Raw genomic sequence first — 19,552 nt, forward strand, 5'->3', positions numbered from 1 at the left:
CTACATCACCTGCATGGCTGTTCTCATGGAGAACCACGCTGATCCAAACATACAAGACAAGGAGGTAGCAATGAAAAGTTAACATGTTGTTTGAAACTTTGAAGTAATTTCATATTTTAATCTGACCAAATATAAGTGTGTGGAAATCTTCTGTGCAAACAGTTAAGCACTTTTCCCTTCATGTTTGTTGTAACAGTATCATAATAGTTTATTCATATAAACTTGGTGGACATGTACAACTAAAAACACTAGATATTCTCAGAGCAATGCAATATTTTAGAATACAGTCATATTAAAATTGGTAGTTTTAGACATTATTGTTAGGACTACTAATTTAAATTTTTTCACTCATTTACTATCCACCATATTTTATATTTAATGCAGAACAGTGCTGATTCGTTGATGCTTCTAGTTAGCTCAGAATGCATAAATGACTCATTAGTGATGTAATATTATTATTATTAATGATAATACTAATAGTAAGGTAATATAAGAATAGATGGTAATTACGGTAATATTGTCATTTTTATCATTATCATCATTTTTATTATTATTACTATCATTATTCATTACTCATCCCTTCACCGCCACCCAGGGCCGTAACTCGCTTTAATTGAGCTATAACTATCACTCATCTAAAATCTTTGATAATAAGCAAGATTTTTAACAGTCCGCATTTTTTATTAATATCCTGAAGTTTAGCATACTAAACAATTTTAACATCATTAAAACATAAATATAAAAAACATACCAAATTTTCAACTACGACCGGGATTCGAACTCAAGATCTTCTGCTTTGCACTTCAAGTACTAATGACGTCTGCCACGGAGCCAACAGAAATGAGAGAGGAAATGTTGTCTTCATATTTTAATCAGTGACACAGCGTGACGTGACTAGGAATACGTTTGGGGTAAAATAATATATGAAGCGCCTTGTCATTAAATGATCTACATTTTAATGTGCTTTTCCACACAAAATGCCCCCACACTGATCGCAAAGCCCTACGCAGAGCGCGTGTTCTGCATTTAGGGCGAGGCGGCACCTGACTGACTCTATGACAGCATTATACCGACTGCGTTTCACATCAATTTCATTCAGGACAAAGCAACTATAGTTACCTCAATATGACTTAATGTTAACGTTATGTTGACGGCACATTTCGGAGCGGATAATGTTTAAAGTAAAAATGTATTTCTTCGCGTTACATTGTTGGAGTTGGAGCGGGCTGTGCATGACCAAAGATCGTATATATGGGGGACGGCGTGGCGAAGTTGGGAGAGTGGCCGTGCCAGCAATCTGAGAGTTTACTGGTTCAATCCCCACCTTCTACGATCCTAGTCACGTCCGTTGTGTTCTTGAGCAAGACCCTTCACCCTTGCTCCTGATGGGCCTGGTTAGCGCCGTGCATGGCAGCTCCCGCCATCAGTGTGTGAATGGGTGAATGTGGAAATAGTGTCAAAGCGCTTTGAGTTCCTTAAAAAAGGTAGAAAAGCGCTATACAAGTACAACCCATTTACCATTTATTGAGAGAGGATGATCTACCGCATGGTGATGTACAGTGCACACAATGTCCTACTCAAAGTACATTTCCAGTCAGTCATATCATCATCCTTTTGTCACCTAAAAAAGTACCGAGGACATGACCTCGGTGTCCTCAATGGTAGTTACGGCCACTCCGCCACCCCTTGCAACCTGAAAGGGACAAGCGCTAGAAAATGGATGAGTGGATTTTTACAAATATTTTAAATCAACATATAATATCCTTTTAAACTTTCAAATGTATTTAGCTTATTTTTTCTTTTTAAATTAAATCGCTGCAATGATGTCAACAATACTATTACAAAGTTGTTGTTTTTTTTTTTTATGTCTGACTGTTTTTGGTTCCTCTACATCAGTGGTCTCCAACCTTTTTGTAACTGCGGACCGGTCAACGCTTGAAAATTTGTCCCACAGACAAGGGGGGTTATGTTTTTTTTTTAAAAACAGCACATATGTTATTTTTTTTGGTTTTTTTGGTCATAAAAAAATACAATCATGTGTGCTTACGGACTGTATCCCTGCAGACTGTATTGATCTATATTGATATATAATGTAGGAACCAGTAATATTAATAACAGAAAGAAACAACCCTTTTGTGCGAATGAGTGTAAATGGGGGAGGGAGGTTTTTATGGGTTGGTGCACTAATTGTAAGTGTATCTTGTGTTCTTTATGTTGATTTAATAAAAAATAAAAAAATGTATTTATTTATTTTTTAATTTCTTGTGCGGTCAGGTACCAATCGATCCACGGACCGGTGCCGGGCCACAGCCCGGTGGTTGGGGACCACTGCTCTACATAGACGGACTACAGTACTTGGTGTTTTATTTCATACTGAGTTTATTTGCACAGGGTCGGACTGCTCTGCACTGGTCCTGTAACAATGGCTACCTGGATGCGGTAAAGATGCTGTTAGGCTACAACACCTTCCCTAATCACCTGGAGCACACGGAGGAGAGGTGACGCTTTGATGACAGCGATAGTGCTGATGATGATGTCACAAATGGCGGATGCGTGCCTGACGAGGGTGACTCCATGCGTAGGTACACGCCGCTGGACTACGCTCTACTGGGGGGCCACAGCGAGGTGACTCAATTCATGTTGGAGCATGGCGCTCTGTCCATCGCCGCCATCCAAGATATCGCCGCCGCCTCCATCCAGGCCATCTACAAGGGCTACACAGTCCGCAAAGCCTTTAAGGAGAGGAAGCAGCTTCTCATGAGGCACGAGCAGCTACGTAAAGACGCAGCCAAGTGAGAGACGACACTTTGTCTTTGTCTTATTTGTTTTGTCCTCTGGCTCACATAGGAGCAGTCACACTTTGCACGTATCCGTCTTTCTTTCTGTCGTCTCTGTACACGCATACGTCTTCCCCCTGTCTCCATGCTCTGGATCCTTGTCATTTGCTTACCTTTATTCTTCATCCACTTTGTGACACACATATATTCTAAAAACAAAAACAAAACCCATATGGGTTGTGATGAAAAAGCTTTGTAAGACATGCTAGCATACATGTGATCATCATCAGCCGTTGTCAGTCCACTGCTGGACGAAAGCCTCAGCATGTTTCTGCCATAGTAAACGATCTCTAGCTGCTCCCTGCCACTGCACTGTTCCCCAATATTTGTCTATTTCATCTCGCCATCTCACTCTCTGTCTTCTTCTATTTCTGCTCCCATCCATGGGTCTCCATGATGTCATTAGGGAAGTCCATCTATTATCTGTTCTCCTACTGATATGTCCAGCCCACTTCCACTTACTTAATTTGATAGTTCTCATAATGTCTTGGACTTGCGTTTGTTTTCTCACCCATTCATTTGTTTTTCTGTCTTTATATGTGATTCCGAGCATATTTCTTTCCATGTTGTGTTGTGCTGCTGCTATTTTCTTTTCCATTTTATTTGACAATGCCCAGGTTTCAGCTCCATATGTCATGGTTGGTAACAACATTGATTAAAGACCTTTCTTTTTAGGCTTAACAGTATTTCTCCTCTCATGATGTTGCTCAGTTTTCCATATTGGCACCAGCCCAATCTGATTCTCCTCCCTATCTCCTGTTCTTGACTCTTTTCTTTCAGGCTAAATCTCTGCCCGAGATAGATATATTCATTAACTTCATCAATTTCATTTCCATTAACAGTCACAGGTCCATGAGGTACCATGGAATTTGCCATAACTTTTGTTTTCTTCATATTCATTTTCAATCCACAACATTTGCTGGCATTTGCAAGGTCTTTAAGCATATCTTCCACTTCACTGATTTGCTCTCCCAAGACAACAATGTCATCTGCAAACCTCAGATGATTAAATTTGTCTCCGTTGATATCAACTCCTTTATCCTCCCATTCCAGAGAGCGAAATATGCCTTCCAAACAAGCTGTAAACAGTTTAGGCGAAATTGTATCGCCTTGTCGGACACCCTTCTTTATGTGGATTTTCTCGCTTGGTTTGTGCATCGTAACTGTGGTAGTGCAGTTTGTGTAGATGTCCTTGAGTAAGTTAATGTACTTATGATGAATTCCTTGATCTTGCAGAGCTTTTAGAACCGACTGTGTCTCCACCGAATCAAATGCCTTTTCATAGTCTATGAAGGCCATACAAAGTAGTTTGTTGTATTCTTGGCATTTTTCTTTGATCTGATTCAATGTATGAATATGGTCCATGGTAGAAAAACCACTCCTAAACCCTGCTTGTTCTCTGGGTTGGTGGCTATTAAGTGTATTTTCCATACAATTTGTCAGGATTCTTGTAAACAACTTGTATATGTTTGAAAGAAGGCTAATAGGTCTGTAGTTCTTGAGGTCCCTCTTGTCCCCTTTCTTGAAAAGGATGATCATGTTAGCTTCTTTCCACTTCTCTGGCACTTTCCCCTGATGTAAGCAAGCTGTGTATAGCTTTGCCAGCTCCTTATCAATGACATCCTCCCCCTCTTTAATTTTGTCAATTAAAATATTATCTGGTCCTGGTGCTTTCCCTCGTTTCATGTTTTTGACTGCATACTGCACCTCCCAATATGTGATGTCTGGAATTTCTTCTGAGTCTATGGATAATTGAAGGTCCTCTGACTGACTGCTTTGATAGAGTTCTTCATAAAATTCTTCAATCCTCTTTAAAATCATGTCTTGATCTGTGATTTCTGTCTCTTTTTTATCAAGTAATGATGTTATTTTCTGCTTTCCACTTGCAAGTTTCTGCCTTGTTTTCTTCAAACTTCTATTGTTTTCTATTGTCTCTTGAATTCTAAGGGTGTTGTATTTTCTTATGTCTTGTCGGAGTTTCTTTCGTATTGTCTTGCATGTTTCTGTATATTCAACATTCTGGAATCCAACTCCATCTCTCTTCATATTTCTCCTTTTCTCCATTAGCCACTTTGTGCTGTGAGTTTGGACTCTTGCTTTTTCTTTTCTTTCCCTGCTGTTTTTATAGAGCTCTCATGTACTATGTCAATGAGTTTGTCATTCCATTCGTCAAGGTCGTAGGTATCTTCTACTTCCAGTCCTTGAAAGCGGTTTTGTAGTTCTAGTTGAAATTCATGCTTTCTGGCTTCCAAATTGATCATATCGGGCTTTCTGTATTTTGCTATTAATTTCATTCTTTCTAGTCTTGTATCTACCTTCACTTTGCACATAACCATACGGTGGTCACTGCCAATGTTTACTTTGTTGAATATGGTAACATCTTGAATTATCTTTGGCTTGTTAGTCAAGATAAAGTCAATTTCATTCTTGGTTTTACCGTCCGAGCTTCTCCAAGTCCATCTTCTGGATATTTTCTTCTTGAAGCAGCTGTTCATAATTTTGAGTTTGTTTCTGGAAGCAAAATCGATGAGCATTTCACCTCTGTCATTTCTGAGACCTGATCCAAAGTTTCCCGTCACTTCTTCCTCCCCATCTTGCTTGATTCCTACTTTAGCATTGAAATCCCCTATTACTAGGTTAAAGTGAGTTTTTGATGATTTGAGAGCCTGTTCCACTTCCTCATACAATTTGTCAACCTCTTCATCATCATGCGCTGATGTTGGAGCATTCACCTGAATGACCTTAATGATGTATTTACTGTTCAGTTTTATGTTTATTTGGGCTATTCTTTCATTTATTCCTTTAAATTCTGTTATATACTTTGTCCATTTCTTATTAATGATGAAACCAACACCTGCTAGGCTTCTGTTTCCCATTCCTATGTGATAGAATTGATGCCCGCTGCTTAGTTCAATTAATTGTTCTCCTTGTCGCTTCACTTCACTGAGACCTATGATATCCCATTCTATACCATCTAATTCTTCTTCAAGTTCCGTTAATCTGTCGTCTCCAATTAGGGATCTCACATTATACGTTGCCACTCGCAGATCCCAATGATGGCCTGTATGAACCCAGGGATTCTTAGCAGCCCCTGTTCCTTGCCTTAACAAACCGCCATCTTGGTCCGGAGCTCTGGAACTGCTGGGGACTGGGGGCCGTCTTCTTGGCGTACTTTTCATGCTGGTTATTAGCCTACACCTTCCACGCTGGCTTGGTGCGGGTTGGAAGGGGTATTTTATATCAGAGATCCTTCTCCTAGACTAATTGCCTTACTGGGCTGTTGAACTTAGTCTGTCCTGTTGGTTGTCCGCGCCCCAATTACCCAGGGACCCGCTCAGCTTTATGGCGCTGACCGCCCGCCAGTCACAAGAGAAGGTGCAAACGGTTCTTTGTGTGCATTTTATAGACGTTAGTTGGGATTCACTAACCCCACACACAACCTCCCATCTCATGCCTGGATGTAGTTTAACGTCATACCCAAGACCAACATGTGATACAGAACCTCAATGTGTCATCATCATCATCAGACAAATACTCAATGACTTAGGGACAATTTGTTGCTAAGTTCCGGCATTTTGCTTGATCAATATTGCTCACATTTTATTTTAGCCTAAATAGCATGTTAGCATCGATTAACTTGCAGTCATGCAGTGACCAAATATGCCTAATTAGCAGTCCATAACAAATCAATAACATCAACAAAGCTCACCTATTTGCATTCACACACAGTATAAAACGTTTGGTGGACAAAATGAAACAAAGGAAGAGTGGCATAAAACACGTCTTTCTGTGGCAGCATCAGAGAAAGTTATATTTATAAACAAACTGTTGAGTAACATCCCACACAACGGTGAGTTCAAGGGCCGCTGAAATTAGTAGGACAAAACGGCGCTCGCCAAATACTCTCATCAGTGAAGCATAAACACAAACATATTCAACTTAGTTAAGTTAAAGTTAAAGTACCAATGATTGTCTCACACACACTAAGTGTGGTGAAATGTGTCCTCTGCATTTAACCCATCCCCTTAATCACCCCCTGGGAGGTGAGGGGAGCAGTGGGCAGCAGCGGTGCCGCGTCCGGGAATCATTTTGGTGATTTAACCCCCAATTCCATCCCTTGATGCTGAGTGCCAAGCAGGGAGGTAATGGGTCCCATTTTTATAGTATTTAGTATGACTCGGCCGGAGTTTGAACTCACAACCTACCGATCTCAGGGCGGACACTCTAACCACTAGGCCACTGTGGGCTTTCTAACAATTAGGAAGGTTTGTGTCGCGTTTGTCCTCCTACAGGAACCATATTACAACAAAAAACATATTTTTCACCCCATTCCCTTCAAGTTTGGGAAATGTTAAAATTCCCAGTGACCTGAAATGGTCTTTGTCATAAAAGTAAGTCATACAACAATATTTTTTTTTTTTTTTTTTTTACTTTCAACACTCAAATCTCAAGACCAGTGGTTGTCAAACTTTTTTCATCAACCTCAGAAAAAGCTTGCCTCTCTAAGTACCACCATAATGACTAACATCAAAATACAGTAGCGTAGTAGGCCCAAGTATTCATTCAAAACAAGGCACAGGTTTTATTTAACAAGTATATTTTAATATTTTGGCCACTGTAACATTACACAGTTTGAACAGTAACTTAATACAAGAAAATAATACATAGTACTTTGATCAAGCGATTCTTCGGCGTACCACTAGTGGCACATGTATCACAGTTTGAGAATCACTGCTCTATGTGTGTGTGTGTATATATATATATATATATATATATATATATATATATATAAACATTTTTTTTGTCAAGGAAAACCCTGTTTTTATGGCAAAATAACTAACAAGATTTGTATTTTTCCCCCCATAATAACAACGTTGATTTTGATGTATTATTATTTTTTCAATGACAGTTTAAAAGAAGAAAAATCAGTGGCAGAATTTAATTTGTTGACACTTGCATGCTTTTTTATTCCACTAGTAATGTGTTTTTTTGTAATTGTATTTTTAAAATGTGCCCCCGGGCCACACTTTGGACACCCTTGATCCAAGCTATGTCTGCAAACTGACATGTTTAGGCGTCGCTGCTTTTTGCTTGCGTCCAGAAAGCGAGAGGAGGAACTGCGGAGGAAAGAAGCCGAGCTGCAAATCTCTCAAACCACGACGGACGACCAAAAATTGTCATTGGAGACGACGGAGCTGAAGAACCTCTCCTTTGAGAACCTGATGGCGGATTTATCGGTGAACGACTCACCGGTGGCAACATCAAAACCGGCTAAACCTGAACGGAAGAAGAGCAAAGAGGAAAGGCACAAAGGTACAATCATACAGTTGTACTGCAGCAAGTTTTGCCATTATTTTTGATCTTTTAGTTGTTTGTTAGTCTGTTTGCTGGTTTGTTTATTTACATGAGCCAACATGATGTTCACGGTAGCCTACGTTAAACTCAAGACACGTTATACTGTAAAACAGTAGAACCGGTTGTTGGCTGTGGTAGGATGGAATAGTCACAACAGTGCATGGTATGCTAGTTGCTGAGAATGAAAATACATTTACCATATTTTGTCGGATTATAAGTCGCAGTTTTTTTCATATTTTGGCCGGGGGTGCGACATATACTCCGGAGCGACTTATGTGTGAAATTATTAACACATTACCGTAAAATATCAAATAATATTATTTATCTCATTCGCGTAAGAGACGAAGCAAATGTCAGCAATCGTCACTCACACGTCAACCAATAAGAATTTGGCGGGGGGCGGGTCATGGCAGAAGTGCATTGTGCGTTATGGCAGAAGTGCATTGTGGGCCATGGGATGCCAACTGCTACTATGTCCGTAGCTATTAAAATGGATCATTTCTACATTGGCGGTAACTTATAAAAACTGAGAAAGACTGAACTAAAATGGCACCGAAAAGGAAATCATATACTGCAGATTACAAGCTGGACGTAGTGAAATATGCAGCAGAAAACGGCGATCGAGCAGCAGAAAGAAAGGAAGCGGCGCATACGAGGAGCGACAACGAGGAAGAAGATTTCATCGGATTTAGCGATCAGGAGTGACATATTGTTTGGTAAACGTATAGCATGTTTTATATGTTATAGTTATTTGAATGACTCTTGCCATGATGTGTTGCGTTAACATACCAGGCACGTTCTCAGTTGGTTATTTATGCGTCATATAACGTACACTTATTCAGCCTGTTGTTCACTATTCTTTATTTATTTTAAATTGCCTTTCAAATGTCTATTCTTGGTGTTGGATTTTATCAAATAAATTTCCCCCAAAAATGCGACTTATACTCGAGTGCGACGTATATATGTTTTTTTCCTTCTTTATTATGCATTTTTGGCCTGTGCGACGTATACTGCGGAGCGATTTATAATCCGAAAAATACGGTAATCATTTTGGGATTGATTTTGACTTCAAATATGTCAACAATGGTGTATGGTTTATGGTTTAAGTTCATGCATACAATTACAACATGATACATCACAATTTCTAATGATGAGGAAATTGTACGAAGATGAAAGGATGTTGGCCGTATTAAGACAGAATAGTCATAAAAGTGCATGGAATTAAAACATCCAGAATAGTTGTCGGGATTGATTTTGCCACAAGATGTACCAACAAAGGAGAAAGAGTGTAAGAAGATGAAGAAAATGAAAGACTGTATTCCGTGTTAGGGGGAAATAGTCACAACAGGGTATGGTATGCTTGTTGCTAGGAATTAGAACATCTGGTTGAATGAGCGGGAACGCTCATTCAACCCTTTTTCGATTACGCATGCACCTCCTGGTACCTCAGCACCTCCAAAACCCTCAAATCTAGACTCCAAACATCCCAGAACAAGCTAGTCAGGTCACTTCTAGACCTCCACCCCAGATCACACCTCACTCCTACCCACTTATCCAAAGTGGGCTGGCTCAGGGTGGAGGACAGAGTAAAACAACTTGCACTGAGCCGAGTCTATAAAATCCGCTACACCTCCCTGATACCGAAGTACATGTCAAACTACTTCCGTAACGTAAATGACCGCAACACCAGGGAGAGCTCCACTAACCACGTTAAACCCAGATTCCGATCTAACAAAGTGGAATGCACTCCAAACAGGTGTAAAAGAACGGGCATCTCTACCCTCCTTCAAAACTGCACTAAAAGAACACTTCCAGTCAACTACAACCCTAGCCTAACCCTCTCCCCCCACCACATCCCACCTCCCCGGATTGTAAATAATCAAATGTAAATAATCAGATGTATATACTTGTTCTTATGCTTTCTGAGCTCACTATGTTCACTGCTCGCTGTACATATCCTACCAAGTCAGACCTACACTGTTTCAATGTCCATTTTTTAGATGATATTATTGTTGATGACTGAAGTGCTGATAGCAACCAAACCTAACCCCCCTACCCCAACCCCCTCCACATCCCACCTCCCGGATTCTAAATAATGTAAATAATTCTATGTATTTACTCTGATGATGATTAACTTGTGTGATGACTGTATTATGCTGATAGTATATATTTATACCATGAATTGATTAACGTGGACCCCGACTTAAACAAGTTGAAAAACTTATTCGGGTGTTACCATTTAGTGGTCAATTGTACGGAATATGTACTGTACTGTGCAATCTACTATTAAAAGTCTCAATCAATCAATCAGAAGTATAAAAAGATGAAAGGCTGGTAGCCATATTAGAAATAGTAGCAATAATGGAATAGTCACAACAATGCATAATATGCTTCTAAGACAGGGGTGTCAAACTCATTTTAGCTCAGGGGCCGCATGGAGGAAAATCTGTGCACACGCCGGCCGGACTAATAAAATCATGGCCTTAAAACAAAAAAGACAACTTCATTGTTTTACTACTTTGGCCAAGAATAAAACAAACACATTCTGAAATTGTGTATGCATATGACATATGCATACACATTTGTTTTCTTTTGAATTATTTTTTTAATGAATTAAGTAACATTTATGACAACCTTTTTCCAAAACACAATATAGAATGTGAGATATAACAGGATAATGCATACATTTATAATTTGTTTTCAAAACAGTTACAAAAAAAGTGGTACCCCAAAAATTTACTGTGGAACCCCATTTGTATGACTTGATGGGGGCCCTGGGACCCCATTTGGAAAATTCCTAGCGCCAACACTGATGGAGTATTGGTGCGTGCAAAACAGCAGCGGGCGGCTGTGGCCTGCGGGCCGGATCTAATACTAATCAAATATCAACCCCGGGGGCCACAGATAATTCATTCTGGCCCGCGGGCCTTGACTTTGACACATAGGTTCTAAGACAATACCGTAGATTAAGAATTCAATGTTGGGGTTTGAGTGTTAATAATTGCGTAAAATGTTGCATTGACAGCAGGTATGTTTTTAGCGTTTAGTCAAGTTTACACACTTTCATTTTTTTCAGTATGAAAGAAATTTGGATTAGTTTTCTTGCTCAGCTTGAGCTTTTCTCAAATGAATCTTAGGCCACAGAAGCAGATCCTCAAGGAGGAAAGCAGCCGACCCAGCAGACACTCAAAGTCACATGACCTGCGACACGACAACACCATGTGTACCTGTTGTGAGCAAACTGAAGGACCCTACAAGCCAAGCAGCATCCAGACCCTCCTTGGCCAAAGTCAGAGAACTAAGACCTTCCTCTAGCACGCCTTCCATGAGCGCCATTTCCAGGGAGAGCGTCTCTACCAAAAAGGCGGATCCCCTGAAGCACAGACACCATAAGCACGCTCGAGAAAAGACCAAAGATGTCACTGCGGAAAAAGCCACTCACACGCCAAGGGGACAAGACAGGGACCGGCGCAGGAGGAGACACGAGGCGGCGAGGGTCATCCAGCGAGCGTGGCGAAGGTGAGTTGAGGCAAGCTGTGACTTTACAGCTTTAATGGCGCCACCTCGCACGTCAAACATTAAACTAGCAGCCTGCCTTATGTTTACGTTTGTGAGCCAACCAGCTGTCGCTTTGCTTTGTTTGTTGTTTTCTCCGACACATGCGTGTCTCCAGGCTGCTCGCACGCAGACGCACAGAACGAGTCAAGGCCCGCAAAGAGGGCCTTCATCTCACCAGGAAGAAGAAGACTGAGATGCGAGCTTCGTCTGCTAAACCTGTGCCGAGTAAAACCTCGCCGCTGCAAAACATTTATGGTAAGAGTTTTGTTCTTGTACATCTATAAAACTGTAAGATAATATTATTACAATTAGGGATGTCCGATAATGGCTTTTTGCCGATATCCGATATTCCGATATTGTCCAACTCTTTAATTACTGATACCGATATCAACCGATACCGATATCAACCGATATATACAGTCGTGGAATTAACACATTATTATGCCTAATTTGGACAACCATGTATGGTGAAGATAAGGTACTTTAAAAAAAAATTTATAAAATAAAATAAGATAAATAAATTAAAAACATTTTCTTGAATAAAAAAAAAAAAAGTAAAACAATATAAAAACAGTTACATAGAAACTAGTAATTAATGAAAAAGAGTAAAATTAACTGTTAAAGGTTAGTACTATTAGTGGACCAGCAGCACGCACAATCATGTGTGCTTACGGACTGTATCCCTTGCAGACTGTATTGATATATATATATTGATATATAATGTAGGAACCAGAATATTAATAACAGAAAGAAACAACCCTTTTGTGTTAATGGGGGAGGGAGGTTTTTGGGGTTGGTGCACTAATTGTAAGTGTATCTTGTGTTTTTTATGTTGATTTAATAAACAAATTTTAAAAAAATGATACCGATAATAAAAAAAACGATACCGATAATTTTCGATATTACATTTTAACGCATTTATCGGCCGATAAGGACATCTCTAATTACAATTCAAATAAGATATTTGAAAAACTTACATAACAGTGCAAGAATACTTAGATAACAAATACGCATACAATACTAATAAACCTATATCTACAACATTTTTATGCAAATAAAATAGTATATTTTAGCATTCCAAAGTCTTAAATGAAATGTTAAACACGCATAATTACAATAAAAAATGAATAAAAAATATTATACATATAAAAGAATATTGTTGAACATTTATATTACATTTAGAGATGTACGATAATGGCTTTTTTGCCGATATCCGATATTCCGATATTGTCCAATTACCGATTCCGATAACAACCAATACCGATATATACAGTCGTGGAATCAACACATTATTATGCCTAATTTTGTTGTGATGCCCCGCTGGATGCATTAAACAATGTAACAAGGTTTTCCAAAATAAATCAACTCAAGTTATGGAAAAAAATGCCAACATGGCACTGCCATATTTATTATTGAAGTCAAAAAGTGCATTCTTTTTTTTAACATGCCTCAAAACAGCAGCTTGGAATTTGGGACATGCTCTCCCTGAGAGAGCATGAGGAGGTTGGGGGGGCGGGGTTGAGGTGGAGGGGGGTAGGGGGTAGCGGAGGGTGTATATTGTAGCGTCCCGGAAGAGTTAGTGCTGCAAGGGGTTCTGGGTATTTGTTCTGTTGTGTTTATGTTGTGTTCATCAATCAATCAATGTTTATTTATATAGCCCTAAATCACAAGTGTCTCAAAGGGCTGCACAAGCCACAACGACATCCTCGGTACAGAGCCCACATAAGGGCAAGGAAAAACTCACCCCAGTGGGACGTCGATGTGAATGACTATGAGAAACCTTGGAGAGGACCGCATATGTGGGTAACCCCCCCCCCCCCTCTAGGGGAGACCGAATGCAATGGATGTCGAGTGGGTCTGACATAATATTGTGAAAGTCCAGTCCATAGTGGATCCAACATATCAGCGAAAGTCCAGCCCATAGTGGATTCAACATAATAGTGAGAGTCCAGTCCATAGTGGGGCCAGCAGGAAACCGTCCCGAGCGGAGACGGGTCAGCAGCGCAGAGATGTCCCCAACCGATGCACAGGCTAGCGGTCCACCCAGGGTCCCGACTCTGGACAGCCAGCACTTCATCCATGTTACGGTGCGGATGTTCTCCCGAAATGTGTTTGTCATTCTTGTTTGGTGTGGGTTCACAGTGTGGCGCATATTTGTAACAGTGTTAAAGTTGTTTATACGGCCACCTTCAGTGTGACCTGTATGGCTGTTGACCAAGTATGTACCTTGCATTCACTTGTGTATGTGAAAAGCCGTAGATGTTATGTGATTGGGCCGGCACGCAAAGGCAGTGCCTTTAAGGTTTATTGGCGCTCTGTACTTCTCACTACGTCCATCTACACAGCAGCGTTTTAAAAAGTCATACATTTTACTTTTTTAAAACCGATACCGATAATTTCCGATATTACATTTTAAAGCATTTATCGGCCGATAATATCAGCAGTCCGATATTATCGGACATCTCTAATTACAATATTTATAAACTGAAATAATTCCTAAATCCATCCATCCATTTCCTACCACTTGTCCCTTTCGGGGTTGCGGGGGGTGCTGGAGCCTATCTCAGCTGCATCATTAAATGAAAAAAACATGCTGATAAAAGTAAGAAATTGAGTTAATTTACCCCCAAAACATCTAAGTAAATTTAACTTAAATAATACTCAAATAAAATTTACTTATAAACTTTTAAGTGAAAAAAACTTAAAAAGGGATTTAGGCCACAAGAAATCTCACTAAAGTTAAACTTTAACAATACAGTAGAGAAATATGTTAACCTACGAGCTCTATTGGTTCCATAGCCGAGCTTGTATCTCAAATTATTGAAATGAAATCATGACCCGACCAAAACAGCACAATTTTAACATGTAAGGTGACTTTTAAAAAAGAAAAAAATTACTTTTAGATAAGAAATCTTGTATGAATTAGTGTGTAGTTTTATATAATAATGTAATAATATTGTTCAGCATTTCACTTGAGGAGCAGACTTTTAAGCTGCTTCTACATCGTGTAACAATAGGAACTCGGGAAATTGTTGTTTATGTTGCACGTGGACGTCTTTGAGTGCGGGACCGAGAGGTCAGAGTTGACAACAAGCGATATGTATGTCTGTGTACCAAAAGTAACGCTTCACCGTACAGTTTGTAGAGAACGACCTGAAAAACGTCAAACACACTCCCGATATTTTTATGGATAAATGTCCGTCATTTGGCTGGCTGCTGCCCGTGTGATGTGGACTAATGGTGATGCTTCATTGGGTTCTTCTGACATGTTTTCCAAGGTTTGTTTCTCTGATTCAGTCGTCAGCTTCTTCTCCTTTGCACTCACTTACTCCGTTCTGCTGGTTGGAGGATAGCAATTATCTTGGTAGTCAAATTATGCTCACAATTTTAAAGCATAACAAAAAGCCAAGAGGGAGCTCGTTTCTCAAAATACTCGTAAATTGAGGTATCACTTTCTGAAAAAACATATACTTGCAGCGTAGTAAATACAAACCCCGTTTCCATATGAGTTGGGAAATTGTGTTAGATGTAAATATAAACGGAATACAATGATTTGCAAATCCTTTTCAACCCATATTCAGTTGAATATGCTACAAAGACAACATATTTGATGTTCAAACTGATAAACGTTTTTTTTTTTTTTGCAAATAATCATTAACTTTAGAATTTGATGCCAGCAACACGTGACAAAAAAGTTGGGAAAGGTGGCAATAAATACTGATAAAGTTGAGGAATGCTCATCAAATACTTATTTGGAACATCCCACAGGTGTGCAAGCTAATTGGGAACAGGTGGGTGCCATGATTAGGTATAAAAACAGCTTCCCAAAAAATGCTCAGTCTTTCACAAGAAAGGATGGGGTGAGGTACACCCCTTTGTCCACAACTGCGTGAGCAAATAGTCAAACAGTTTAAGAACAACGTTTCTCAAAGTGCAGTTGCAAGAAATTTAGGGATTTCAACATCTACGGTCCATAATATCATCAAAAGGGTCAGAGAATCTGGAGAAATCACTCCACGTAAGCGGCATGGCCGGAAACCAACATTGAATGACCGTGACCTTCGATCCCTCAGACGGCACTGTATCAAAAACCGACATCAATCTCTAAAGGATATCACCACATGGGCTCAGGAACACTTCAGAAAACCACTGTCACTAAATACAGTTGGTCGCTACATCTGTAAGTGCAAGTGAAAGCTCTACTATGCAAAGCGAAAGCCATTTATCAACAACATCCAGAAACGCCGTCGGCTTCTCTGGGCCCGAGATCATCTAAGATGGACTGATGCAAAGTGGAAAAGTGTTCTGTGGTCTGACGAGTCCACATTTCAAATTGTTTTTGGAAATATTCGACAAAGGGGAAGCGAACCATCCAGACTGTTATCGACGCAAAGTTCAAAAGCCAGCATCTGTGATGGTATGGGGGTGCATTAGTGCCAAAGACATGGGTAACTTACACATGTGTGAAGGCACCATTAATGCTGAAAGGTACATACAGGTTTTAGAACAACATATGCTGCCATCTAAGTGCCGTCTTTTTCATGGACGCCCCTGCTCATTTCAGCAAGACAATGCCAAGCCACATTCAGCACGTGTTACAACAGCGTGGCTTTGTAAAAAAAGAGTGTGTGTACTTTCCTGGCCCGTCTGCAGTCCAGACCTGTCTCCCATTGAAAATGTGTAGCGCATTATGAAGCGTAAAATACGACAGCGGAGACCCTCGGACTGTTGAACGACTGAAGCGCTACATAAAACAAGAATGGGAAAGAATTCCACTTTCAAAGCTTCAACAATTAGTTTCCTCAGTTCCCAATTGTTTATTGAGTGTTGTTAAAAGAAAAGGTGCTGTAACACAGTGGTGAACATGCCCTTTCCCAACTACTTTGGCACGTGTTGCAGCCATGAAATTCTAAGTTAATTATTATTTGCAAAAATAAAAAAAAGTTTATGAGTTTAAGCATCAAATATCTTGTCTTTGTAGTGCATTCAATTGAATATGGGTTGAAAAGGATTTGCAAACCATTGTATTCCGTTTATATTTACATCTAACACAATTGCCCAACTCATATGTAAACGGGGTTTGTATAATAACTCTAAAATCAAATTAATAGTACACATTAAAATAATATATTTTACCCTGAAAAAGACTAATTAATAAATAAAACACAATAAAACAATATATTCAAAACCCTCCCCAAAATCTGAATAAAGTAATACTTAAATACATTTATAAAATAAAAAGAAAGAGCCAATAATAAAGTAGCTTTAGGAAATTAAATAATATTTATTTAAATGTATTTCACCTGCCGGAAATCTAATGAAGTTGGGGTAACAATCAAATAATAATTAATTTACCACATTAAATAGTATACAATAAAAAAATATATTTTAACCCCAACAATTGTAATGCAATTAAAGTTATAATAATACTTAAATATGTTTTATAATATAAAAAGAGCCATTTGTAAATTAGCTATAGAAAATGAAATAGAATATATTATACGTATTGTACCACCCATAAATCTAAATGCAATTTGAGTATTAATTAAATAATAATATGAATGCATTTAAACAATTTAAAAACCTAGTGCCAGCCATCCATCCATGCTGAGCCTATCTCAGCAGCGTCCGGGTGGTAGGCGAGGTACACCCTGGACAAGACTAAGAACATATTAGTGAACCAAAAAAATTAATAAATATCATTTTTTCTCATGCTCTCATTTTGGCAGAATAAAATCTAAGCTCAGATCAATCTTGTGTCGAGCAGAACTATTATTGTTTGGTTGGCGTTTAATGTGATGACAAGCATGTCATATCCCACAATGAAGAGCAATTGCTTCAAATCGACCCTTCATGGGAGCCATTTAGTTGTCGTCGTACCGAGAAGTGCAGTTTTCAGAATGTCCGCTTTCTCTGTGGAACCAATGTTTGTTGCACGGTTCGATTCCTTTATGAGCTTTTTGCCACATTTCAACGTTAGGTTCAGCTTTCGGAGAACAATGTTTTCCGCAGTGATAATAATAATACAAGTTGAAAAAAGAATCATTTGTACATACTATCATAAGACAAATCAGAGCGTCTTCAACACGCAAATCTTGTTTGGTGCGCTCACGACAGTCCTGACCTTCATCACACATCAGCGGGTGATGATGGGAAAACGTTGCCGAGCGGACAGAAAGACCGACGGTGTTCCGACGCTACCTCGTGACGTAACGTCCTCCTCCTTCTCTTCCTCGTTTGTCCCCCTGACAGTCGTGGCATCGTGAAAAGTTCACAGCTGTCAGCGGGAATGTCAACAGTGTAGAGCGATCCGCTGAACACGGACACACACACACACACACACACACACACACACACACACACACACACACACGCGTGCGCAGTCTTGAAACGTCCACTCTCTCTGAGGCAGACATACAACTTTAGACTGGGTCCCGCTGTCCATCATTAAGGCGCTTGAATTCACACCTTGAGCTAATTGCTAATTGCATGTCCTTGCGTAACACAACTGATACAATTGTTCTACATAACACAACTAACAGCTGTTTTTAGCGTGACATCTAAATTAACAAAAGCCAGAACCCAGACCTAAATACAACTGAATTCTCTGGGGTGACACATGTGGAGCACAAGAGTCATAGGTCAAGTTAAAAGTTAAAGTTCCAATGATTGTCACACACACACACACCAGGTGTGGCGAAATTATTCTCTGCATTTGACCCATCACCCCTGATTACCCCCTTGGAGGTGAGGGGAGCAGTGGGCAGCAGCGGTGGCCGCGCCCGGGAATCATTTTTGGTGATTTAACCCCCAATTCCAACCCTTGATGCTGAGTGCCAAGCAGGGAGGTAATGGCTCCCATTGTTATAGTCTTTGGTATGACTCGGCCGGTTTTAGGTATATTAAATATGTGCCAGTGTAAAACTACAAGGGAAAAAACTTGTTAAAAATGTACTAAATATGCGTTTGACTTTATTTCCAAACCAGCGACTTTGGTCTCATTCCGTGTGCTCGTGTCGCAGATCATTAACCAGTGTTGAAGCGGAGCGTCCATTGACTTCAATGGGGGAGCATAGAGTGGGCTGTTCCACTGCAGTTAACTAGACAATCATTGGATAAATGCTCTGCGTTGTCCCGCCCACGGACGCCAGGTTTCTCTGGAAGCGCATGGGAAGTGGGCGTGGCCTTGGCCAGCCTGGACACCAGGCTTTCTTTCTCATGATGATTGGATGATCTGTCTGAGGCTGAATACATTTTTTAGTTGACAGAAAAATTTGCGAATAAGCAATCTTAAAATATAAACCACTGCCGAAGGATTATTTTTACTTTTATTCCGTTGCTCCAAGTTGGCATGGAGAATTTTACAATCCTTTGTGTGACATTTTCTTTGTAAAATCTATCATCTTTTTTTAAATCTTCTATCAGTTATTGGAAACTGTACTCATGTTTAGAAATTAGCTGAAAATGAGCTTCCCCTACTTGGAAGACCAGCAGCCCCCACTTACCCAAACCCCGTTTCCATATGAGTTGGGAAATTGTGTTAGATGTAAATATAAACGGAATACAATGATTTGCAAATCCTTTTCAACCCATATTCAATTGAATGCACTACAAAGACAAGATATTTGATGTTCAAACTCATAAACTTGATTTTTTTTTTTTGCAAATAATAATTAACTTAGAATTTCATGGCTGCAACACGTGCCAAAGTAGTTGGGAAAGGGCATGTTCACCACTGTGTTACATGGCCTTTCCTTTTAACAACACTCAATAAACGATTGGGAACTGAGGAAACTAATTGT

The 19,552-nt window shown here is 39.7% G+C and overlaps 1 protein-coding gene across 2 annotated transcripts in view; it reads left to right on the top strand.

Annotated features, from left to right (window-relative positions):
* The window catches only part of invs (inversin), a 96,951-nt gene that overhangs the window by 73,464 nt on the left and 3,935 nt on the right, over positions 1–19,552 (top strand). For both annotated transcript variants that reach the window (XM_061954960.1, XM_061954967.2), the window contains exons 12-17: positions 1–64; positions 2,392–2,498; positions 2,583–2,792; positions 7,939–8,150; positions 11,330–11,711; positions 11,866–12,005. The exon at positions 1–64 is cut by the window's left edge and continues 44 nt beyond it. In XM_061954960.1, the coding sequence (XP_061810944.1) occupies positions 1–64; positions 2,392–2,498; positions 2,583–2,792; positions 7,939–8,150; positions 11,330–11,711; positions 11,866–12,005 (1,115 nt within the window). The remainder of the gene's footprint in view (positions 65–2,391; positions 2,499–2,582; positions 2,793–7,938; positions 8,151–11,329; positions 11,712–11,865; positions 12,006–19,552) is intronic.

Source organism: Nerophis lumbriciformis, linkage group LG04, assembly GCF_033978685.3.
Source record: "Nerophis lumbriciformis linkage group LG04, RoL_Nlum_v2.1, whole genome shotgun sequence".
Lineage (NCBI taxonomy): Eukaryota > Metazoa > Chordata > Actinopteri > Syngnathiformes > Syngnathidae > Nerophis > Nerophis lumbriciformis.